The sequence below is a fragment of the Myripristis murdjan genome, chromosome 21, assembly GCF_902150065.1.
Source record: "Myripristis murdjan chromosome 21, fMyrMur1.1, whole genome shotgun sequence".
Classification (NCBI taxonomy): Eukaryota; Metazoa; Chordata; class Actinopteri; order Holocentriformes; family Holocentridae; genus Myripristis; species Myripristis murdjan.
Window position 1 is genome coordinate 30823373 of NC_044000.1, and position 26581 is coordinate 30849953.

Below are 26581 nucleotides of genomic sequence, written 5' to 3' on the forward strand. Positions count from 1 at the left end.
CTATGACAACGACTGGCCGTTGAGGCACTCCCGCCGCAAGCACTGTGCCGGCTTCCACCAGTCCCCGTTGTGGCAGCGGCAGATGGTGCAGTCGTCCACCTTCACTTCGATTCCGGCTGGGATGATCGTTGTTCCAGCAAAGCAATTTGGACCTGCCGCATGGGGAAGAGAGGGAAGGAGGGATGGAGGCGGTGAGAAGGAGAGAAAAGAAGGAATGAGGAAAATGAATGTGGCTCTCCTGGGAGATTCTCTTTTTTGGAGGGGTGGTGGAGTGATGCGGAGAGCCATGGGGAGTTGGGAGAGTCAGAGCAGACGTACAGATCTTTTCACGGGCATGCACCGATGGGCTTGTTTTTGCAACACTAAAGCGCTTTTGTTAGCCTCCCCTTCTCCCTCGACATGGAGCGCTTTGCATCCTAATGCGCTGCAAGCAGAGAAGGCTGCCAGGCGCTGGCTTGGCAGTACAGAGAGGTTGGAGTACAGAGAGACAGAGAAAGAGGGAGAGAGAGAGAGAGAGAGAGAGAGAGAGAGGGAAAGCTGCTTTGAGAGGCAGCAGGGAGGATGGTGTTAATCACTTCAGTCTGTATGAAAAGGCCACAGACTCCTTAGCAATTCTCACTCACAGCCTCTCTGCGCACTCATACAGACTTTCAAAACAATAAAAAAAAAAAAACTGACAAATTATCAAGTCCGATTTATCCTTGAAAAGCTGTAAGATTGACTTTTGTGAATCCTGTTTTTTTTTTTCCCCCCCTTGATAAGATTTGCTCCCAGTTTGACTTCGTACCTTTGGAGCCGTTCATACTGATCATGTGCTTGATGATCACAACAGATAAAAAAAAAAAAAGGATTACCATGGGTAAGTCTTGGGATCTGTACTTGAGGAAGCCAAAACGCTGTTACATTCGCTAAAATGCGTGAATGCTTAAATGGTAAACACCGTACAAGATTGGAATTTCTCTTTTTTTTTTTTTTTTTTTTTTTTTTTCCCCTCACTGCCTCAGGGTGATTTGAGGCTGTGTATTTCTTTTTCTACCTCTCCAGACAGAAGAGCAAGAAGGTGCCAGGAATTCGCCCCAGTTTTAATCATTTAAATGAAGCAAATCAGCAGCTCAATTGGTGTGACGGTGACTTTGGATTGCTCTCAGGGTTCAGCTCTGTAAAACCTGCCAGATTCAAGCGTCGATTAATGATGAGAAACTCTTACATCTCATAACTCTTGAGGAGACAGTCGTTTTACTGGCTGATATTCATACGCACCATAATATCCCACTGTCTTCCTAGTGGTCCAGTCTAGTCCAACCTAATGATAACACTGACGCGACTGAAGTGCATCGCATACACCTTGACGAAGTGAACCTCCAGGCTCGTGCGATAACGAGCTCTTGTGTGATATCGAACTCTCTTCTAGTTAGTATGAGTTATTCTCTCAATCTTGTGTGATTGAGGTATCATTATTATGAGGAAAGAGTCTCCACATATTTAGACATTAATACTTAATGGTTTCTGCTGCACCCGAATTATCTATGCAGCATGTAGAGCAACATAACTTCTAAATCTGGGCTCAGATGCAGGAAAATTCAAATTGCTATCCAAGAAAATCTCATTCCACAGTGCTATAGGAGCTCGCGCCTAATGATGAAATAAAGATGACAAGATTCCTTCAGATTTGTATGTAGAATTTTGAATTATCTGGAAACTTATGAAAACACTCTTGCAACTTCAATCACTGAGCTGGACTCTTTTATGTCTGAATCTATAATGAATATAATCCTGATAATAATATGAATGTAATAATAAGATATATTAACATAATGTTTATACTATAGAATTACACGGTTCATATTGTACAAAATATTGACTTGTGTAACTGTGTAAAACTTGATCACAAAATACATGTTAATATGTTATGAACTATTGTACGTTGGTTGAATTGTAGTCCCATTTTTCATTTGTTTATTTTAGGTATCATTCACATGCATTCATCCAAACACTGCTCTGCTGACATGTCATATATTCACATTCCTGAACATATATATTTGCAACGTGTGAAAATGCTTTTAGAGGGTGGGATTATGCAAAGATCACTGATGACATTGCCAGCTCCTGTTATTTGCATTCTGGTAATTACATTAACATCTGTCAGACTGAAGATGTTAAAAGATACGGGGGTCAAAAGTTAACAGTCCGGGTTAAAAGTTAACGACGGGAAAGCAAGTGAGAGTGACTGATCTTGTCAAGTCCTATTATCTTTGATTAGCTAATGTTAGATGAAGAATAAGCAAACACAGCCAGCAGACATGAGCGTTGTCGTGAATTATCTGTGTGTGTGTGTGTTTTACATGGGCACATCATCATCTAACATCATCGCCGTTTTTGTCTTTTTCCACAACAACTAAACTTTCCCTTGGCCGTTGTTAGCCATCCAGGCCTTGTGCACATGACAAACTTAAGTAGATTCGTGCCATGCCATAACTACCACAAGTGCAGCAGGAAATCATTACTTTTTCACACTTATTGGCTCAAGGGGGGCGGCTGGAGGCTGAGGGGTCTCATCATAAGGCATGTAACTTCTGAACACATTCTCCTGACACAATTAAAGTTTGTGTGGCTGCCAGCAGACAAAAGAAGAGGCAAATCCTCTGTTATCAGCCCATCAAACAACATGGGAGCACCGGAGAGGTCATCTCCAATTTACACAGAACCACCCTGCCAGTTTTTCCAAAACCCGGTACGGTGTTTGAAGAGAAGCTCCAACGGCTGACTGACCATATGGCGTTGCATTAATCAGGTAAAATACTAAAATAATAGCACTTGGAAAGGCTTCTCTCATGTCTGATGGAGGAAATTAACTTGTGGTGAGAATCCAACATGTGGAACGGGCCTATGTTGACAATTTTGTAGCGTTGCCGGAGGTATGCACCATCTAACATCACTCACTATTAATCTAGGTTGTTTATCAAAACGTGATATTGGAGTGTCTATTTTTTTTTTTCTTGTTTGTGTTTTCTTGGTTTTTTTCCATCTTTGTGTCAGTGCCTGTGTGTATGCAGCCCATTCTCATTCCCGGGGTGTCAAATACAGCTTTGTCACACCCCTCTGCGTCTGATAGCGACGCCAAAGGCACCCATTAGAAGCCCATTAGAAGCCAAAGCCACCCTTTGGTATGAGGCGTGGTGTGACAACAGTGTGATAGACTATTTTTTTTTTCCTCAGTGTATATACAGCGTAAACATGAGATGCCATAATTAACAGTTTGCTCGTGGAAAGTATCCAGATATTACAGATTTACATTTTTTTCTTTCAAGACTAAAGCACTAAAGCAGCCCTGTGATCACGCCTCATAGCCATGACCTTGTGTATGGAGGACAGTTAGACGTTGCATCTTGGTTATTTATTAGTTATCAGTTTATAGGCATTGCATTTTTGAAAACTGGGAATTGGGAAGTGTTAATGTTATTCATCCCAGCAATGCTCTAATTATGTGATAAGAAGTCAAAACATATGGCACAGTCACAATTATCTGTTTAATTTCATTAATAGCATCCAGATGTCACAGACTTTGATTAGATATTTCAATTTCCAACCTGTGAAGAATATGGGGAAAGAGACCATATATTTTTTCATAATAAATACATTCTAAAAAGCCTATTGAGAATAACACTTTTGTATTGGATTGCAATTGTTATTTTAATATCAGTTCAGTTATTACATTTTTGAAAACTGAAATATTCAAGTCTCCTGTTAATGTAATAACTCCCATTAAGGTAATAGTTGTTATGTTAAAAGGAAAAAAACATCAATGGTAGGTACCTTTTATTATGTTTGCAGGTAAACCTAACCTTTCCCTTACCTTAACCAAGTGGTTTTGGTGCATGAACCTAACCACATGACACTGAGATGTGATAAAAGCGAGAAAGTATCAGACACGAAAGGGGCTTGACTGAGCTGCAATATTTGACGACCTGGGAATAAGACTGTGTCGGTCTATGAGAGCAAGGGAGAGACAGACACGGAGGGAAAGAGCATTTGCTAATGCTTTATTTTGTTTCTGGAGAGGGGCCATATAATTGGGATGCCATGCACTTCAAGGTTCAACCCCTGGGACTAAAATTATAAATAGGCCTAAGCAGGTTGCCTTAGATGCTCTTTTTGCTGTGTGTGTGATGTCGACATCAGCAGAACTGCTGGGAATTGTTGGAAATTGTGAATGCATAATTGATAAACCTGGGTCTGATACTTCGCCCTGTTACTTTGGTCAACTTCACAGACATAGCAGGTGACGCTGAAGCTGACACAAGTCCAGTTTTGACTATTTTTTATCTCTTTTTTTTGTCAAGGTGAACGCACTGCAGTTGGCATATAAAACAGTACATTCGGTCAAATTTCCCTTTTGCCCAGGGTTGGTTCAGGGGCACAGTGCAGTAGATTGTAAAACTTTTCAAGAAATCTGTTAAATTATTACACCGAGTGCAGTGTGTGTGTGTGCGTGTGTGTGTGTGTGTCTCAATATCCCTAGCATTAAAATGACCTGTCTGGAGGCTTATGTATTCCTTAATTATCAGCAGCTCAGCCTTTCATTCTTCTTCCTCTGGGATGTTGACTCAAGTCAGATTTGCATGAAGAGCAGGACATTGAAAAAAAACACTCAGCCTCAATTTCTGCAGCCCCACAGGGCCATCATTAACAAGAACTCTGAAGGTCTCACAAGCTCTCGCCTCATACTGTAAGAAGGGTGAGACTTGCCTTGCTGTCCTTTGGTTAAAGTTCCTGTTAATACATACTGTTTGTAAGTGGAAATGAGGTGTAACAGGCATTAAATATATAAGTGAAACCCATAAAGGGACCCTTTGGCTGAGTCCAGTCCTCTCTCGCCTTGGTATAGATGAGCTCCATGGCCTATTCGGACATGATAAAGGACCTTCGATCTGAGCTTAGAGGAGACATTGAGAGTTCTTGCCAAGTCTTAACTGTCATTGATCTGCCTCTGTGCAGCTGGCACAGGTTACAGGACAAACCCGGCAGAGGTTGATGAGGGAAGCGGTGACTGGCGTAGCTGCCAAGTGTGATTGTTTGTGGCCAGATAGACCGGAGCCACAAGGACACAGTTTCCACAACCTGTCACCACTTAAAGGACACACTCACACCTGTCCAACCCTGTAATCAGTTCATGGCCAGTAAAATTTAGTAAACAGGTCAGATCAGGTATGTCCTGTCTCAGTCTTTTCACATCATAGTTTTTTTTTTTTTGACACTGTCCTCCACTGCAAAAACTACCCCAAAGGTCGTTTGCACAGCAGCTTATTACGACCTAAAGTGATATTTTAACATTAAGCAGCCTCCAGTGGTCCTGTGTCAGGAAGTGTCAGGGATGTGCCGCAATATACAAGCGACAACATCCACACTGGGGGGTGGTAAGTGTGGTGGGGGGGTCACACGGGGGTCACTCCTACACAGGCCTCTCAACCAAGAAGCAGGAGTTTGATTCCTGCATGAAGTGAGTCCAGTGTTCATCTCTGGGTGCTTTGTTTCATTCATTTCTGCATGTTTGTTATTGTCACCATGTCAACAGAGATCCACTAACCTTAACCTGAACCATGTGCGATACCCTAAGCAAAGTATTTTTAGTGCCCGTTTTTACTCCTATGAAACCACAGCTTGTGGTATATCTCCTGCTGCCAGTAGGGAGCGCTTATCTAGGAAACAATCCTGTGGGTTGTATTAGAGGGTAGGAACAAACAACTTATGGGTTTGAGGACTTGCTTTTTTTGTACACCTTAAAAAGCAAGCTCGTATTAGAGCTCTAATTAAAGTGATCCATGCAGGGTTGAATTGAGATGAGCTGGACTTATTGTAGATTCACTTCTCATCCAAGAGGCCTCTTTACTTCTGAACTGAAGAAGCTTCTTGGATGAAAAGTGAAACATCTTCACAAATCATCTTCACAAACAATAAGTCCAGCTGATCTCGACTCAGCTCTATGTAGATAACCATGACCTGGGTAAGTGGGAAGCTACACGGACATCTAATTAAAGTCTATTTGGCTCAAATCGTTTCTTTTTACCTTGATGTAAGGAATGCTTTCACACAGTTTTACCTGCCATAAAGCTCAAACCCATGAATCACTGCTGCTTGTCCGTAAAACGTCGTCAAAGTGTCAACCTGAATAAGTTACCTGACTTTAGCTGACTCCGTGGTACTGCATGACAGTCTGTCAGGACATCACAATGACAGTCTTCAGGCAGATAAGAGCTGACAGGTCCATAAATGATTCAGCCCTATGGTTCACAAGCAATAGTGACCATTTTTAGACTCGGGTTCATTATCATAAAGCATTCCTTATGAGCTTCCTTATTATATAATTAAAAGTACCTCCCTGATGAATTTATATAATTCATGATACAGATAACATCTGAAGTTGCTTGAGTCTGTGCAGGCCCTAGGTAAAACTGAGCCGAGGCTGATGTCTCTCCCTTTCCGTCATGACGCTTGGCTACAGCTAATCTGCTGATGCGTGTAAGAGCTTCTTCTTTCATGGCATTGTGTCCAATGTGAGGAACCCAGCAGGCATCAACTTCTGCCTTTTCATCTCCATAAAATGTTGTGAAATGAGCACAGACTCTGAAAAATATATTTGTGCTGTGGACACAAATTATGTGCAGATTACATCCCCACATTGGTTGTCGTATCAAAAGCTTAACTAACAGTTAAGTCTTGGCAGGAAAAACAACTTTGGTGAAGGTTAGAGCTAAGGTCAGGCAACTAAAAACCCTAGAGTTAAGTTTAGGGTTAGATTTAGACAACTAAAACGTTGAATAGGATGAGGCAAGTATAGAATTTTACTATGATTAGGATATCGTTTTTGTCATATCAAATATGAGGAAAACTGGGAACCTGGGTTGTTGAGATTTGACGGTATATGCCCATCCAACCGTACCACTTCAGCATCAAGTTACTCCCTGTTCCTGCCACTGTCTCCTTCACATAATCCATTCATGGTGGGGAAAAACTGGTTCTCTCACTTTTTGTGCACAGAGGCTATATTTTGCATTTCAAGACATCGTGCTCATTTCATAAAATTTTGAGAAACCGGGTTCCTGGAGCTCACAAAGTCAAAGGAAAATACTGAAGTGAGAGAGAGAGAAAAAAAAGGCACAACAGTCACTGTCTCTTGAAGATTGCATGTCCAACTGGAGTACATGAGTGGATGGCTTCCTCCCACGGTCGCCTGTCCCTTGGCCAAAAATGAGAGCTAAACAGCATTCCTCCACCCCCTCCCCCCCACACACCCGTAAGCCATCCACCCCCATATAGATTCATCTGGCTGCCAGAGTTGGACCAGGCACCCTTGGAGGCCTAGAGACGGCAGGCCTCCCCCGAAATGCCATGGGTGTCACCGTATCCTGTCGGCCTGGATTAGCTCTCTTCTTCCAGCTGCTGCAGGCTAGCCGGCTTGTGTGTGTGTGTGTGTGTGTGTGTGTGTGTGTGTGTGTGTGTGTGTTTAAATGAAAGAAAGCAAGCGGCAAAAGGAGGAGATGAGGGAGAGTGTGAAAGAAAGTGTGGGTAGTTCTGGTGATATGGACATTTAGCATTTTCCTCAAACTAAATACCTCTCTGTGAGTTAGAGAATATAGGTCACCCTCCGCTGTGAGGCAAAACACCCCCCCTCCCTCCCTCCCCAGGATATTAGTTTTGCCATTCTTTGCTATTATCTGTATTCAAATTAAAATAAATTTTTGCATTTCCGCTGCACATAATTAGAAGGCTGCATCCTCATTTTCTATCAGGTTCTCATTCCAGTTCAGTTTAAAGGCTGTGCTTCATCGCTGGTCAAACGTTTCTGTAGTGCAGGGATGCATTATTGTCAACATCGATAACCTGTATCTTCCAACCCATACCTGCCAACAGAGGTATGTATTTTTGAAAAAATCATAACACAAATGCAAGTGCAAAACAGCTATAAGACATGCCCTGTCATGTCTTACAGGACCATAGCACGGATTTTCAACATTTGGCCCTTTTACTACAAACCACATTTTACAAACCATTTTGCAAATGATGGGGTACTAAAGATTTCACAACATACAATAAAAATCCCTTGATTTTTAAATATTACATTTTGAATGAAACACCCACCTCATAATGTTCTGCCTCTGCAGCTAACAATATCTTCCCATTCATAAAACACAGGACTAATCATTCACTGTGTAAAGCAAATGTTTCCCGGTTGACTGTTTCTGGTGCAGGGACCGTTTCCCTCCGCCTAATTTCAAGTCATCAAAACGCAACAGTGCTGTTGCTTTTAGGGAAATAAATGAGAACGACTTTATTACGGCGGTCATTGAATACTGGTATGAATAAAGTTTGGAGTCTCTGAAAGTTCATTTCCATATCATAGTGGAATGAATGGAAACAGATGGCTGGAAAAAATTATATTATATGATTGCTTGCTTTGTCAAAAGATTAGCAGAAATGTGAAGTTTATACATTTTGCAGATAGTGGGCTAAACATGCAAAATCACAGGTACGGTCCTTTTAAGGTAAAAATGTTTACTTTTACTCTGTTGCCAATTTGACAGTTACACTAGAAAAAAAAGGTCACACAAGTGCCAAATTTGCAATCAGCCAAGTATCAACAACAAAAATAATATGGCACCAATACCACTGTTGCTTTTTATAGCTGTTATAAGCCGATATTGCTAGTCGGCCAACATGTCGGTCCATCCCTAATGTAGTGCACCATTCTGGTCATGCATTTGATGTTAACCATAGGCACTTTCTGCCGCCGATCGGCCCAGCTGGGGCGATCGTGTTCCAGAGGAGCGGTTGCTATACTGTAGTCATAAAGCTCCATCTGTCCCCCAGGACTGCAGCTGGCAAAGGGAAATCTCCACCTTCCCTTGTAAATAGCCAAAGAACCATTGGAATCCTATAATTCTCCTTTAGGGATTGGCTGTGTGCGACAAGGGCGGCAGGGCATTGGGAGATAAAGGGCTCTCTGGGGGCCCATCAGTCCCTCCCACCGTGGCCTTAATCAATGGGCTAATGTTTACTCTGCTTAGTGTGTCATTTATAATTAAAGCTAGTACCGCTCATTAGTGGCCAACAGGCCCAAGGTAATGATTTTAATTCATAAAGCATCAATTACATTCTCATCCTCCAAAGGCGCGGTCATCAAATGGCCATACCGCAGATAAACTTGCCGGCGTTGGTTTAATGAAATTTTAATGACTTCTGAGGAGTGTGTGTTGAATTTCCGAGAACACGGGTGCTTACCGTTTTTACAGATGGGACAGCATTGCTCTGGCTCGTACACGGGGTTGACGCACTCCGGGACGGCGCAGTCAGACACCACACAGTGCACCTCATTATTTGGTTCGCAGCGGCACCACTCACAAGGTGACGGCTGTGGGCAGAGGAACGGGGACAAACAAAGAAACTGGGTTAAATGACTCAACGTTTTTCACCTTTATCAGTGCAGTGCTGTTTGAGTACATGGTTAGTGGTCATAGGTGAGCAAACTGTTATTTGTCTGCTGCGTTTGTGCTCCCTTATGCTCATAAAGGCCAACTAAAGATATTCAGATCATAGGCAAATAATATTGTTACGATAAAATGAGAAATAAGTTACATTATTCACAAAGACGTTTTTATCGCAAAAGCCACTTTGTCTGAACACATAGCCTTGGTGTTGACTCATTAGAAATAACTATAATGATAATTATCCTCTATACAGTAGCAGTTGTGATGTATTTTCAGCGCTACATGGTGCTGCGGCCCGCCTCGACGAGCTGAGAGATTTATCTTACCACCTCTGGAACATGCTAATCAGTGCTATCCAGCCACTGTGGCGATGCATCTTATTTGGCTTTATCTGTGCAAAGTCTCTTGACCGTAAAATGAACTGTAATGCAATTACATGGTGTGGAAAAATACAAACTGTTTAGACCGCACAAAAGGTCAACTGTTCATCACACTAGATTTTCTTTCGGCTCATCACCAAGAAGTCTTTACGAGGATGCTCGGCTCCGCGCCTGCTCTATCAGCAAGTAAGTCTGTCTTCATTCTAGACAGAAGGAATGTTCTATAGTTGGAAAAAAAAAAAAAAAACAGTTTTATATATAACACAAGACAAGAGGAGAAACTGCAAAAACCCTCTGAACAAATGAATATAAAATTCCAGTTACTAGGTCAACATCAATAGAGAGAGGAAACTGCATATTTGCAACCGACCACACAGGTCAACCACCGCTCTGAGGCAAAACACTCTTTTTTCCTCCAGGATATTAGTTTTGCCATTCTTTTCAATTATCTCTATCAGGGATGCATTATTGTTTCGAGGCCAATCCTGATAACTTGTATCTTCCCACCCATAACCGCCAAAAGAAACACACATTTTTGTAAAAATCATAATGCAGATATATGTGCAAAACAAGATAAGCTTTTCAGACATGCCAGTCTTAAAGGACACAAGCGCACCACTGATTTTGAATGTTTGGTCTATTAACTACAGTTTACCCACATTTTACACTGGAAGAAACCATTTTGTTGCAAGCAAAACTGAACTGATGAATAATAATAGACACAGAATACTGGAAAGGTTTGTATTAACCTTAATATTAGTGTTACCTTAGTATTAACACTAACATGGGAAGCCTTTCCTCCTCACTAATACCTTAATAATATTCATACTTCAACACCATTTCAATCCAACACAAAAAACAACTTTGTAAGTAAAGGTCTTAAAACAGCTCATGAACCCAGCTGTGTGCCTCACTTTAATGTCAGCGCTGCTTCTGTACCAGCACGTGTCAAATTTTGGAATGGATATCTGTTTTTCGAGTGAATATCTGCATTTTTTTTTTTTTTTTTTTTTTTTGGCTCTGTCATCATCAACACTCCCAACAGCGCTGGCTCAAGCAAATTCCCCGTTATCCCGTCTACCTTTCCTCTCATTTCCGCTCTTCCTCTGCTCACAATCCATATGGATATAGGATCTGTTTATTTAGGATGGTGACACTAGTTGGTTCCATGTGACTTGTATATGTCTATTATATCAGGGTGTATTAACTGGCAGCTCTGGATGCACAAGAAATGGATTTTGCTCACATTGCTGATTGATCTTCGAAAGCAGGTACGGAAGCGGTCAGTTTTACGTTGGAATTTCTGGTGGTCCGGATGCAATGCGGCTGCGATACGGATACGAGCAAGTAGACGGAGCAAGAGATTTAAATCAATACAGCCACACAATCTTATAGGTAGCGATCAATCCTCGAAATCACGTTGAGTTAATGATCACGTCATCGTTGCCCAGGGGACTGCAGCAGATCATCAGAGAGAATTCAGAAATAAATGCGACTCAGTTTCGTAGTTGCCTCCCATTATTCCACTTTTCCTGCAATTCAAGTGATGTCGCTCTCATTGTTGCAATTGAGCATGTGAGAGTTGCCATATATATCCATATATATATCCATATATATATATATATATATATATACATCTACCATCACTGTGAAAAGGCAAATAATGGTCTTTGAAAAAGCACTTCCTCCGGGTGCCGGCAGAATCCACAACAGCTGGTCAAAGTAGCCCAAATCACTGCGTCTGCATTATTATTCAGTGCTGAAGTTCTGAATATGTGGACATTCATTCCCCAAAGACAGAAATATTGGCGTGCAGGAAGTTTAGACTCTCAGTTACACAATCTGTGCAAAATCTAACCATCAAAAACTGGATGGAAATAGTATCCTTATGTTAGAAATCCATATCAAACTTTCCCTCACAAAGTTAAAATCACCACACTGGCTCTTACAGGATGATACGTTTACTTATAGATATCATTCGCTCGTCATGATTCTGCTCTTCATTGCTGCTCTGCACCAAACGTCGAGGCTTCGGTCTGCATGAAAAAAGCCACAGAGTAGTTAGAAATTCCTCACACATGCACACATATACCTACACACACCGTAGGGCCGTAGAGCGTGAAGGTAAGATAAGTCAGCATCTTGAGAGTGGAAAAAAAAAAAACAAAAAAAGAAAAAACACAGTGCTCTAACATCTACAAACTGCTACAAAATGCTTCCCACTTTGCGGAGTTAAACATCCCCACAGCCGCCTGCACCTCTGTCAGCCTGAGTGCCCGTACAGTGGTGTGCCAATTAAACAGCAAGATGTTGACTCATGCATATGGAAGATGGTCTCCAGTTTGTCAGCTTGACAGGCTGAGTCTGCGGGGGCTGGGAAGGTGGGAGCCAGGGTCAATAGTGGAGCACCAGAGCTCAGAGGCAAGAACTCGCTGTGTCTGAGGCATTTAAAGTGCGCACATGTTGTGTTTCGCTGCATTTCGGCGTTATTTCAAACAAATGCCCAAACGCGTCTCCCGGCCGCTCCTCCAACAGGAATGTCCGGTAATTAGAGTATACATTACACGGCCTCGTTGTGCGTGAGCTACCGGGGCTGAGTGAGAATGAGACACTTTGACCTTGGGCAAAGTAAAAGAGCAATTACGGCTAGCTTTATATTGACACAGCCAACAGCCCAAACCCATGTTCAATCAAGATTATGTCTGGCAAAAATAAATAATACGTCTAGTCGGGGAATTATGGCAACAATCAGCTTACAGCAACAATGAGATATGTATGCATGTTATTTCAAGTGAAGGTACCGTCTTGGATAATGTTTCATATGACTGTGATTAATCTGATTTCTCACACACAATTCACAAATCTGCAGGTGACCTTTCAAACCAAAGACCTGATAACTCACTTCACTGTGTGTGACACCTTCCTTATGCTTAGGTAGTGTGGCGGTTTCTGCAGAGCTGAATCACCTCATTGCTGTAAAACTCCTCGCTCATTTACTGTCGTGCTGTTAATTAAAGTGTACTGTTCCTGATAAATAAACTAATGAATAAACAAATAAAGATCTGTTCCGTATTTTCCCAAATAGGGACAATTTGTCATTCCTCCCATAGCCTATTAATGAAAATCCTATGTATGGCACAAAAAAAGCCATTAATTATTTTTGTGCATTTGATAAACAGACAATGGAAAGTGTGATACACACATAAGGCTAACATTGTTTCCCATTACAGTGTTTTTACATAGCAATAAGTATATGGTTGATTACATGGCAGTTTGATAGGTAATTATGGGTGAGCGGGCGGGGCAAACATGAGTCGACTGTAGCAGCCCTGGGAGCTACAATTAGTTAAATGGATGGTATGGATCCAGCTAACACCGATTTTGATTATTTGACCAGCTGCCAAACCCACGGCAGAGCGAATGACTATAAAACGCTCAAACAACGAAAACAAAACGAAAACACTGCAACAAGCTTTCACTGAAATCTATATTTGGCAGGCATAGCTGTCTTTTCCCCAAAGGGCACATTACTATCTATAGAGAGAAGAAAAAAGAGAAAATGAGATATTGTACAGTAGTCCTTGAAGGACACATTAGTGATGCATGACTAAATCCGCCAGACCTATCATTTGTTTTCCTTAGTGAGTGGATTCTGTCAAATAGTCGCTGCTAGTAAATTGTAAGAATTAATTGGAATACCACTCAATAGCAGAATTAACATATATTATTCATTTGGTTTAGGGCAGTGCAGTCAATACATTATGTGGAAATGAACACCTCCCAAAGCCAAAAACACAAAGGAAAACTAGGACTGATTTGTAATGTTACACTAATGCACGGCTGCACCACTGACAACAAACTGAGACTCGCCTCTGTAGATATGGTATGCACTGTGCATCTGATTTTTTTTTTTTTTCCTTTGGTAGTTTATGTTGAGTTTAGTGTTTTCTTTTTGATCTAAAAAGGCACCTTGATCTCCAGAAAATTGTCACAGATACTTCCAAATCGGTGTGGCATTAAGAACAAATTAGAGGGCTGGATCAACGTCTCTTCCTTGTTTCTGGCTGTGTTGGTGTGTGTGTGTGTGTGAGTGTGTGTGTGTGTGTGTTCACTACGGTACCCTGGCCTTAAAAATATAAAGCGTTTCAAAGCTGAGGTGCCACGGCATTCCTCTTTAAGTTAATCCACTGGATCGACCTGAAAACCAGTGTAGGTGGAAACCTGCCAGCGTGACACACACACAGTGCAGAGGTTGCATTTCTCCCAAGTGTATCTGTTTTAACTCTATCCCTAATCAAAGTGTACCCTGACAGAGAAAATGCTCCATGCAGCCATGATACATTGCAGGGATCCCTTCAATGTATTCAGCAGCACCGGTGCTTTCAATGCATTCTTTTGTGTGAGGTCTACCGTGAAGAGGATCAGTCATGCCTCGGCCCAGACTCACAAAAGGAAATGGAGCACCAGCACCAAATTTAGAAGTGCTGCCAGATGTTTCGGTGAGGCAAAGTCTTCTGTCGTCCCCATCTTTTCCCGGCCGGGTATGAGAGCGAACCGGCTGTCATGCCTTCCAGTTTCACTCTGAGACAAACTGAGATGAGGCAGGGAAGCACTGAATAGTCAAATGACCTTTAGGAGAGGTTAGGGAGGGGGGTAACGTCAAGTACTCTGAGGCTGGACAACAGGGTCACAGGGAACTCATGCATGCAATTAACAGGGGTGATGGGAGAATGGGTTGACAAGGCAAACTGCATGCCGGTGTCGTCCACGTCAAAACAACATCTTACCAGCGGTCAGGGAATACAGAGAGAAAAAGAGAGGAGGCAAAACATAGGGGATGAAGGACATGGATGCTGAGAACATCCTGCCATTTCTTCTATTTGGGTATTTGGATAGGGGTTACTTCCTTGTTGTGAGAAAAACTGGTTCAAAAGTTCTTTTCGGCCTAATTGTTTGCACTTAATCATTTCTTCAAATTAGAGCTCTCTGCCTCTGGCAAATTGGATAGGAAAATCAATTTGGGCAATCATTTTTGCTGCTTTTTATGGCTGTTGCGTCTCATAGGTGTCAGTGCTGAAAAGCAGAGTCACTAATTACTGCAGTGTGTGATGTGTAGGCAGCCCTGTGTGTGCATGCCATTTAACACGCGTTTATGTGTGTGCGTGTGTACATGTGCAAGCAAGTGTACTTTAACTTAATTTCTACTTTTCTCTAATTATATTAAGTTGTGCAAAGGAGGGTTGGTTTATTGATTGTGCAATAGTAAGTCCTCTAAATCTGCAGTTTTATCTATCATCTACAGCTAATTTAGACTCACGGTGGTAAAAATGAATCCATTTTTTCTCTGGAAATGGGAGAGCTTTCACATTTAAGACGTACTCAGTGGTTGTGTTGAATAGATTAGTATCTGTCCAATAGAGATTAAAGGAAAGGTGAGTAGAAATGAAGCACTACGATGGTAGATATTGGCAGATTATTTATCAAATTAACCAGTTAATACGGTTTTCTTTTAAGTTAGAAATGATTCAAGGTAGTCTGACGGTTGGAATCTAAGGTTACAACCGGTTGCTTCGTTACTGAAAATGTTTGGAGACCCAGAGGTCATGCCCACCTCATCTCTCCTGTCTCCTAAATCCACAGCAGCCCCTCCCCCCCTTTTCCACTCTGCATCCCTTCCCTGGGGGATCGCAGGAAGCATGGACGGGATTGTTCACATTTGAGTTCACATCCCAGCCCTAGCCTGTCCGACCTGGGATCTGAACTCACCCTATATCTCCTGGTTCTTGATTGGAGCTGCGCTGAGGCCAGTGGCACGCCGGCAGCCATGCTGGGCAGACTGGTCCCTTCCTCAGCTGATGGGGAACCCTGTAGGTGAAACACCTACCGAGGGTGAGTGGCACAACTCTCACAGGGCAGCAAAACAATAGAGCAGCAAAAACACCCAATGGTAGTCACTCTACTCCTGGGACACCCATATCACTATTAGATAATTGTACTTTAATCTCAGGAGAGAAATATAATGGACTAGTGTAACTAGCACTGGAAAATACACCTTAAAGTGGATGCTAAGATTGCTGATGCATGAGTTATACAAGGATTAGATTCAACAAATGAGAGGCTGACATTGTACTGCAGTCAACTGTGGTTTGGACCGAATGACCATTAACAGCTAGCATGACTATGACTGCACACCCTATTTAAGTGGCACTCGGTGACTGGCCTTACTGTTACATAATGGGTTTTCCTGTATGATGGCGCTGGACAAAGGAGTCGGGAAAAGTGTGAAAAAAAGATGTTGGGGTGGTGCCGGACCATGCAATGAAACATAAAACTGCCCTTTCAAATACAGACATCAGAGCTTTTCAGAGGCTCTAAAAGACACCACATCCTTTGTTGTCGGGTTTCTGAGATGCTGTATCTCTGCGTGTCTTCTCCCTCACCCGCTGGTGAATGTAAATGCAGACCTCTGCACAATGCGCCAGGATCACAGCCAAGGAAATGCCAATGAGGCTCACACCAAAGGTTAACCTGCCGGCATCTCTTAATTGGGGTCCGTATCCCAGATACTGACAGCCTTTGATTTCCTTGAACACTGCAGGGTTCCCAGACTTTTATTTCCTGCCAAATGATATCCAGCCTCACAGTGGGCATAAACTAAGACATTAGAGTAACCCATGTAGCTTCATACCACTTGTCTCATGCCCCTGCCAGTTATTTTGATGACTAAGGGAGAGTGGTAGTCACAATTCCCCCTCTTCCTATATCTGTCATGTCATTTTCCACTGGAGAAATCAATAAGAACAAGTAAATGATTTTTGTTTTTTGTGTTTCCCCCCTCAAGTACCATAAAATGTCCTTCCCTCTCTGGGTCCGCTGGTCAAGGTTAACATGGCTGCGAGGGTGAGATGCACTATTGATGGACTTGATCTCACATCAAACCGCGAGGCTTACGGACTCACAGGGCCCCTCACAGGAGAGTGTGGGCTTGCATCCCAATGCGGGGCTGAGCCTGATCCTGGCTGACACGCAAACACTCCGATCACGACAGATTAACTACATGGGTTTTAAAAGGGCCGATTTCACACACTCCTTATTAACAACAGCACTGCTTCGCTTTCAAGTCTCCACGCTATCGTGTAAAGTCTAAGCCCTCGCTGGAGATCTAAAAAGCCTCGCAAACAATCGCAAGCCACCATTAGACACAGGTGTGTGACAAAGAGATGCGCTGCAGAGCTGCCAACTTTTCAAAATTCTTAGAGTGAGATTTGATGTGTGTGTGTGTTGTGTGTGTGTGTGTGTGTGTGGGGGGGGGGGGGGGGGGGGGGGGGGGGGCATTAAACGATTTTGCGGAGGAAGGAGGAAAGTTGCATGATTTACACCGTATCCACGTTCGCGCTGCGTGCGTGACCGTGCATGTGCTCGTGCATGAACGCTTGGGCGCGGTACAAACTTTGTAATGTGAGTAGCCTCTAACTCATTCATTTCATTGGATAATATGCCGGTGGGGTGAGTGGAAGTCCCTGATTGATTGAAAAGATTCTTCTGATTGGCTGAGCCTCTTGTAAAAGTGGCCCAGCCGATAGATCACAGATAAACAGAACCGTTTTTAGTCAAGAAAAAAAAGGCTCTTAATGAGCACTTCAGCGTGAGAAATCGGAGGTGTGGCGTGAGAGCGTGTGAAGCCAATCAAATGCGTGAGTCTCACGGCCAATGCGTGAGAGTTGGCAGCTCTGGCGCTGTGCCCATCCATTCATGAAGCTGAGGTTACCGGAGGTGGATATATGCCAGCTAGAATCAACAACAACAACACCCGAAATAGCCCACATGCTGACAACTAATGAATAATGACTGCCAACAACTTTTTTCAAGTCCTTTTGTTTCTTCTTGAGATTTAAAAAGTTGATAGTGGGTCAAAGCTTCGCCACAAATAAACTGCGGTAAACAAGAATAGCTCATCACGATGCTTGGCTATGCCCTCTTGTTTGGTTTGATTCAGTGTATAGCCCTTGGTCTGGTTTAATTTGTTTCAGTGAAAATGATATGCTAATGTTCACAGGTGCAACATGTTCCAACATCTTTCTTAAGAGATTTCTTTGTTTTGCCTCGAAGCCATTTTGATGCACATGAATCCAAAGTAAAACAAACATACTACAGCAGCTGAGCCGTTTTGTCAGACGTATTTATGAGAATGTTGCAGGGGAAGAGGAATGGACAGCCTCACTTTTTTCGTGCAGATGGATAACCGAGCCAAAAAAACTTGTACAATCCAAAGTGACTTCTAGCTAAAACTTACAGCATTAAAACCCACAACTGCCCAGTGGGACTCTACTCCCACATTGCACACCACACTGTCAGCAACCTGGTTGACTTTCGAACAGTCAATTTATGTATTGTTTGTTGTTTTGGTGCTGCCTTCTATAATATTACATTGTCTTTCCAGAGTTAACGTGTGAAGCTAAGCAGCAAAGTAGCACTCATTGAAAATATCTAGAATATAACCGAAATCCGTAGAATTACTTCTGAGTTTACCATCGGCACCATCAGTGCATGCAGCCACTCGTAAGGTGTCCTTCCTAACTCTCTAGTCTTTCACATAAAAGTTAGAGAACTCGAAAGTTTTGTTTGAAGTGTATTGTTTTGTTCTGTACATGATCCATGTTACTTTGTTTAAGCACTTCATAACCATTGGTAACCCTCCTCAATTTCAAGTTTTTATCAATTGGGGGTCAGTTTGACCCCAGTAATTTAGACCTCCAGAAAATTGTTACAAAAGTTTATAAATAGCCCCGACTCCTAACCCCTCCGTTATGCATCAAACCTGTTGTGGAAATTATGTTATTATGAACTATCAGTGGTAGTCGTGCCAGAACAGGTGTTGGGTTAGGGCCCTAAAGCAGAGAGCAACTTGACGGTCATCAATCATGAAAAGTTCAGCTGTGGGCAGCTTTTTAGCCATCAAACTTGTTGACCATGCACACGTAAGCCAAGTTTTTCTCGTTTCTCAGCGCTATAGGTAATGAATGGAGTTATTTTGACTCGCTGATTGTCTTGCTCACAGTTTGGACGCAAAGTCAAGGCTGCTTTCACTTTCATTCCTGGGCTAATCATGCTCCAAGTTGATCTGCATACGAAATAACTAGGCAGATTCGGTGTAACCTTATTACTTACAGAGTCTAACACATGAAGCAGCTGGCATGTTGTGTACCGAATGCAGTTACCCCACATGCATTAAAGCTACAGTACAGACCTTTTGCAAAATAATGGACTTTTTTTTTTCATTCAGTCTAATACCAGCCAAGTTCACACACATGATGATTAAGCCTGTCACCCACTGAATTTTGCATTATTGTGAACACTGCCAAGGTGTTGTTTGTGGCGACATTACCACATTGATGCACAGCTGACTTTTAGAGACAAATTTAATGTCAACCACACAATATCTACTAGAACTCTACAATAGAAATAACTGCATGACTAATTACCTTGTGTGACAATCCCATGACATTCAAAGTTATCTTTTTTTTAATTATAATTTTTTTCTCCAGTTTCTCTTGTTCGTAATGACTAAAAACCACCTGGAAATGTATTTTTCAAGCAGCATTTACTTTAGTGCCAGAAGAGGGAGACAAATCATACAGAGCTGGAGAATTCCTTACTGCAGGTGTAACTACTCTCCAATCAAAACTTGACTGATGTTTGTATGAAAACCAAGCAGCTAGTGAGCAACTATGGCTCCATGTCAGCCCTCTTCCAAACCACTGAAGGCCCAAAACATGGAAAAGCATACGACTCCAAAAAAATCCATAAAATGTCCCATTAAATTTCTCCAAAACAGCTCATTTAGCATAATCCAGGTGCTTTGTAGCAAAACAACTGCACTGGACTGTTGGTTGCAGTCTCTGTAATGACATTGCTTTGTTTCACAATGTGCCCACAGTGGTGCGCCTGGTCACGTGCACAGCCCACAACACTGTTGAAAGTCAGAGGAGGATTTGCATCTTGCCAGGCGATAGCAGACATTTTAGGTACGTGCTAGCACAGCAGCAAACACACTCTTCCATGAGAAGAAGGCTGAGATGTAACTATGGGGGGTAATTCATTTTCTGGTTTTTAAACCAGTTTTAATGGGGTTTCAACTGATATAGGGTTAAATAATTAATGGTTGAAGTTTCTTTTTTTGGCGGTGATCAGGTCTTTTGAATTCTGATCAGACTAATGAGTCAAGTATGGTAAGTTTCCCTCTGTTATTTTCCCCACTCAGTAAAATCCTGGCTATTGGATATCACTGTGCAATTTAAAACCCAATGTGAGCCACCAGAGACAAGTTTTGAAGTCCTGAAATGGGCTTAGGTTCTTTGTGTACTAAATTATTTATTTATTTATTTGAATGGATCTCTTATTAGATAAATCAGTCCTGGTACTCAAAATACTCAACAGCATATCAAATATGAATCAGGGTAATTTGGTTTCTGGGTTAATGTGGAATTATACTCTTTAACCTCTATTGATGTCTGGTGGTTACCACTGGCACAGTGCACCCTCCCAATCTGCCGCAGACCAGCATTAATCTTAAATTGAAGATGCCCTTTCCAAGCTTTAATGCAAGCCCCTATTTAGCACTGGAGTACCTCTAACCTTTCTTCATAAAATCTGATTATTTAATCCAGGACAAGCTAAATCTTTGACTGTTTAATGTATATCTGTGAAAACCCATTTAGGACAGTCCAACTAACTTGTATTGCATGCACAGGCTTAATACGTGTTCAAATCAGGGTGTGAAATAGAAAGGATTTTTTTTCTTCTTCAGTTGGGGTCTTATAGCGTTTGACTGACACCCAATTATAATGGGGTTATTAATCCTAACAAATAGCCAATGTATTTTTGCAAACATGAACAAATGCCATGATTAACCAAAAGCTACATCGTCTCAGTTTAGCCCAGATTGTGTCAGACCGTGTTTCAATCATCCACAGCCTCAATCCACTTGGGATGAATTTGAATGAGGAAGCTTCCTCATGGGCAGCAACAGTTTAAAACACAGCCTGTAGTTGTCATGCTCACAGTGTCATTTCTAATCAGACAGTACTGTCATACTGTATAATGACTGTCGAGACACAGAATCATCCTTTCTGGAAGACACAAAGCATATTGAGTTTTTCCAGCAAAGGCCCAGTGTTTATATAATGCATGTTTTAAAATCACCTGTGTTGGAACAATTCTCCTGCTGTATAAAGACAGCAGCCTCCTGGTGCAATGTTAGCATCACCCCACAGATGAAACCATTCAATTATCAGTGCAACATCAGCTATATTAGCGATGCTGGGTGCATTTTACACTGTGACACACAGAGCAGTCAGCTCATATGACACTTTACAGTATGCCGTGATAATATTCACCGACTCACCCTGCTCAAAAACCCCTAACACCAACACAAACCCCTGCCATCAAGCCTTTATTCCATGTTTTTTGGCACTGTGTTTTGCATTTCTTAAATAAATACCATCAGGATTACTGATGTCAACACAATTGCAGACTAAATCCAGGGCTTAGCTGTTTCATAAGCCACTCCTTGTGTGTCTCTGTCATGTTTGATAGTTGAACCGGTGGCATATAATGAAAATGCATGCCCATGATGGTTAATGACTGTCTTCATGTTTATTCCAACCGAATAATCCAAGCTGTCCTGTGGCTAGCTGTGTGTACAACACTTTATTTACTGGCATCCAGACCTTGATCAGAATTATACTAATGCATTTACACCACTCTTCATTGATAGTGACTGACTGACTCGGCCTGGCAAATGAAACCAGCCAATGGGCGTCAGCTGGGCACTTGGCCATACCTCAGCCTCAGTCCAACTTTGATCTTGTAATCATCCTTATAGTGGAGGAGGGAGGAGTGAAATTGACAGAACTCTCAGTGGAAGCCACGTCTTTATAGGAAATCCCAGCAGTGGCACATTCAGGACAAATGTTTGCTTTAGGGTGATAGTTTGGTGTCCTACATCTAATAATTTAAATCATAGATCAAATAATATTCTGCTAGTCTATATTTTCTCATTGCTGTACCTGACCCCAGGAGATTCAGTGAACTGACTCCTCTGCGCAAGGCTAGATGCATCAATGGAGCAAATGATGGAAATAAACTGAGATTATTTAATCCAGGTTTGACCACATCCTGTAAAGCAGATTGCTGACGTCTTACCTTGAATTCCTCCAGGATTTTGTACGTTTTCCCCCGGTACTCGCAAAAGTTTTTAACCTCCTTGCACTCAGGGCAACATCCATTGTGCTCCACTTTGGTGCACTTGGGGTGGATCTTGGGGCACTCGGGCTGGTCGCACACCGGCCCGTCCTCCGTACACACGCACGGACAGTTCGAGTGTCCCGGGAAGAAGCGCTCCCCGAGTTTGTAAACGAAGCCGCTGTCGTCCACGCAGCCTTTCCCCCGGTAGTCATCGAAGACGATATTGTCAGCGGCGGTCCGCTCCGCCTCGTCCGCGGCGTAATCCTCGGGGTTACCGACCGAGGCGGAGGACACGGCGTTCAGGGCCAGGAGCACGACGCAGGCGGCCGAGAAGAGAGGGCCCATCCTTTGCCGCGGCATCGCTATCCGCATTCAACAAGAGCGTCTGGATGGCATTCCTAGGCCGTCGATATCCACTCCAGATCCGTCCTGCGCTTCACCATCATCATCAACATCATCATCATCATCATCATTACCATCACTGAGGACGAGGCTGCACTGAAGGAAAAGCAAAAGAATTGATGATATGATGGATGATGCTACACCCTCATGAAGCTACTGGGTTGTTACATGCATTCATTCATTTTTTTTTTTTTTTTTTTACTTTCATTTTAGACTTTCTAATGCTGAAATTGTCGGCTGTGTATATTTAGAAAGCCCCCATTTGAACTATGTTTTTCGTTGCTTTGGCCTATCACTATTGTTGCTGCTGCTGCTGCTGCTGCTGCTGCAACGAGGCAGTTTCCCCACGGGGATCTTAAAAGTTTCATCTCATCTGATTTTATCATGATAGGTAAATGGACTGCCTTTTTTAGACTGTAGGCTACCTAATGCTATTAGGCCTATTTCTGGAGGACAACTAAAACCTTTGATGCGCGCGCATGAGGGGTGGGGGTGACTCAGGGTGTGTGTGTGTGTGTGTGTGTGTGTGTGTGTGTGTGTGTGTGTGTGTGTGTGTGTGTGCGTGTGTGTGTGCGTGCGTGTGTGTGTGTTTGAGAGGGAGAGTGTGAGGGGGAGGGGGTGCGCGCGCATACAGGGATGGTGGGGGGGATTCCAGTGATCCTGATTCAAAATCATTACAATTGCCAAACGCCCAATATTGGGAGTACGCAGAAAGGTTAACACATTCATTATCTGAAGTGGGTGGAGTGCGCTGTTCTCTCTATTCTTTCCCCCACTCAAGAAAATCCTATTGGACGTCTCTGTGCCATTTAAAACTCAACGTGAGCCACCAGAAACAACAGGTAGCCATTAGCTTGGTTCAAATGCCCTTGATGCCAATTATTCTGCAAATTACCGCTCCGATATTTGACTTACAGTACCATGCTTTCACCAAATCACCCCGTTGCATGCAGATTTTGCGAATAAATGCGCAGTGGGAATTAAAGTAAACCTGCTGCCCCCTGCCAGGGGAAAAAAAGAAACACAGAGCAGAATCAGGACACTTTAACACGAGAGGAAATCTTTCCCCTTAGCTCATATCCCCTGGTTTTGTCTGAGCATATAGGCTACTGCACGCTTTGATGGATAGATTTAAATGTCAGTGACAACAGAAAGCAGAGTGAGGTTGCCTATATTGTAAGCTACCATGGGGCATTCGCCTATAATCAACTCACCGCGTTGAAATTGCTTGATTTCCACTTAGTCTGAAGCCAGAGCCCAAAGAATAGAGGACTACAGAGCAGATTAAAGCCAGCAGACTATCGGCAAGTTCAGTTTATCCACAGGGTAAATTCACCAGGCTCCGAAAAATACCGTAATCCCCCTTCTCTCCCTCTCTTGGTGGTGGGCTTAAAAGCAATTAAACATCAGCCTTTTGGAGATACGGATGCCCCCTCTCCAGTGCAAGCGAAGTGATATCCGCGTAAAAGTGGGTCTGCTTCATGATTATCCGTACAGGACTCACCTTTTGGAGACAATAACACAGTTCACGTCCAAAGGCATGCAATGCGGAGAGAGAGGAACGACCAAACAGCTTTTTTAGAAAATCCTTTATATGATTCCCAGAGCATCCAGAGTCATTTTAATATTTCCAAATGGTGAGGGTGTGTATTAAAAAAAGACAGCATTCGGTCTTGTTGCACATATACATCCAGCGGTCGCATGACAAGTAGCCCCCCCTCCCCAAAAAAAAAAAAAAATAAAAAAATAAAAAAAAAAACATATGCGAACCAAAATCCAGAAAGGGACAAGTTTAAGAGTCAGAAAAATTGTACCGATGGGAATTGCAGACAAACATTACATATGGTTTGGAGCTCGGCTTGCGGCAGATGTTTCCTTCATCGTCCTTCGGGGCGACTGAAGAGGGTGCGCTCCGACTTTCAGCACCTTGGAGAGCGACTGTCTCCTGCGTCCTGCACTGAGCAGCAGAGCTCCCCTATCCGCCCGTCCTCTGCTCCTCTGGCTCACCAGGAGCAAAAAACAACGCTTACATCCCCAGATCACGAGCAGGAAAACTCAGACTGCATGTCTTCTCTCCGCCGGGTCCGGTCCCGCTGTTGAATCACAGGTTAAAATTCAGCGAAATGACGAACAAAGTGCCCAATGGTCAGAAACGGTCCTACAGGAGCAGACTGTACACTGAAGAGGTAGTTATACCAAGTGTGAGTGTGAGGTGCAACGCATTCCCTGCGCGCGCATGTGTGTGTGCGTGTGTATGTGTGTGCGCGTGTATGAGCGCGGGCGCGTGCACGCGGGTGCCACCGTGTGCGCGTTTAGGTGTCTCTGTGTGCGCGTCTGTATGTGTGCGGGTTTGTCTGTGTGCGTGTGCATCTGTACCAGTAAACACACGCGCCAGCCTCTCATTGCGCCTGTGTATCCGTGAGCGCGTGCGTGCGGGAGTGTCTGCACACATGACCTACAGTAGGTTTTTGTGAGTCACTCATTATTTGCTGCACAGTTTACAGAGACGCATTTGTATTCCAAGGCGCAAGGCAAAGGGAATCTGACTTTGCAAGCCCCACAACAACAACAACAACCCCACTCCAAAAAAAAAAAAAGAAAAAGAAAAAGAAACAATATGGCATTGCAGAGTGGCAAAATATCCGCTTTGCCTTACAGATGATAGCCCATAGGGGCCACTGCCTGACTACATTCAGAGTCTAAATACAGATGATAATGTGACCCAAAGAGATCATAAAGCAATTAGTTATTCCCACGTGGAATCACATATATCTCATCAAAGGAAGCATCGTGGACTCCCTGGTGCAAATATACCAGTTACTAAATCCTGTAAAAATGTTGAGGATGATGATGATAATAATAATAATAATAATAATAATAATAATAATAATAATAATAAAGTTGTTGTTATTTAATGTAACCTGAGCACACTTAGATTTAAAACACCTGCCTCTCCCAAGCCAAACAAACATGTATAGCCTATCTAATTTTCCAAAGGCCACTATGACTGGTAACATCATGTCCGTTTGTTCCTTGCTTAACTATTTGTGGAATGTAGAATACAATTGGAAGCATCCAGTTAATGAAATACCTTTAATTTGTGTGACACGGGTCATTCTGGGTATTTATTGCCCTATTTTCTGCCTGAGTGAAAACCAATGGCTTTCACAAGATCTATACGGCTGTCCAAACAAAGGAGTCATGCATGTACAGATCAATAGCTTGGAGAGCTATGCGATGCAGGTATGGCTTAAGGTATGGATGTATATGTGCACTTGGGTGCAAACTATATGGTATACTGTATATGGTCATTAATGCATGGGCATATCCTTGGCCTAACCTCCCTTGAATATGATCCTGCAGAACAAACAGAGCAAGCTTGCTTTCTGGCAACATCTGTCAAGCCGGTTCAACGTCAAGTGTATCTGAAGCTCCGGCTTGATGACATTCAACCTTCATAACTGAGATTTTCTCACTTTGACTAGATGGCAATGTGTTAGCCTGCCGCTGTCAGCCATGTTCCGCTAATTGGCCCCTTATCCCGCCCTATCTAAAGGCTCGACAGGCGGGGTCTTGTAACACGGGGGTGATCTCTATCATTACACCAAATCATATAGCATTTGAGTGCACCGCTAAGTCAATCAGGCTCTGAGACAGTGCAGCCGACGCCACTGACGGGGATCATGCTGGGGTTGGTTATCTCTAAGAGGTGACAGGTGTCTGAAATGCAGATGCTGGCAAAGCTGCAATCACAACAAAACCCGTGGCAAGCGGGGGTTTGTCAAAACTCCCGGTGACACGCACAAAGCGCATAATTACTGTGTCAGCTGAAACATTTAGCAGGCGAACGCAGGAGGGCAAACTGAGGGTGCACTGTTAACTTTTCTCCCGGGCTGAATGCAGAACTGGGGAAAGCGTGCGTTTTCATTACATTTTTCATGTGGTGTTTGCGTTTTTCTTAATCTCCTCCAACTTGCACCCGTGTTCTCATCGCTTAGCATCCTCATTTGACTTCATCGGGTTGCGTGTTTTGGCTGCATCCCTGCCTCCCTTTAACGCTACTTCCACAGG

General features: G+C 43.0%; 1 protein-coding gene across 1 annotated transcript; it reads right to left on the reverse strand.

Moving 5' to 3' along the window:
• On the reverse strand, positions 1-24213 carry vwc2l (von Willebrand factor C domain containing 2 like). The gene is made up of 4 exons (XM_030080864.1): positions 23725-24213; positions 22067-22601; positions 9277-9406; positions 1-152 (listed from the first exon to the last, which is right to left on the reverse strand). Exons 2-4 carry the CDS (start codon positions 22478-22480, stop codon positions 1-3), a joined length of 696 nt encoding a protein of 231 aa, XP_029936724.1. The 5' UTR covers positions 22481-22601; positions 23725-24213.
• Between the last annotated feature and the right edge of the window lie 2368 nt (positions 24214-26581).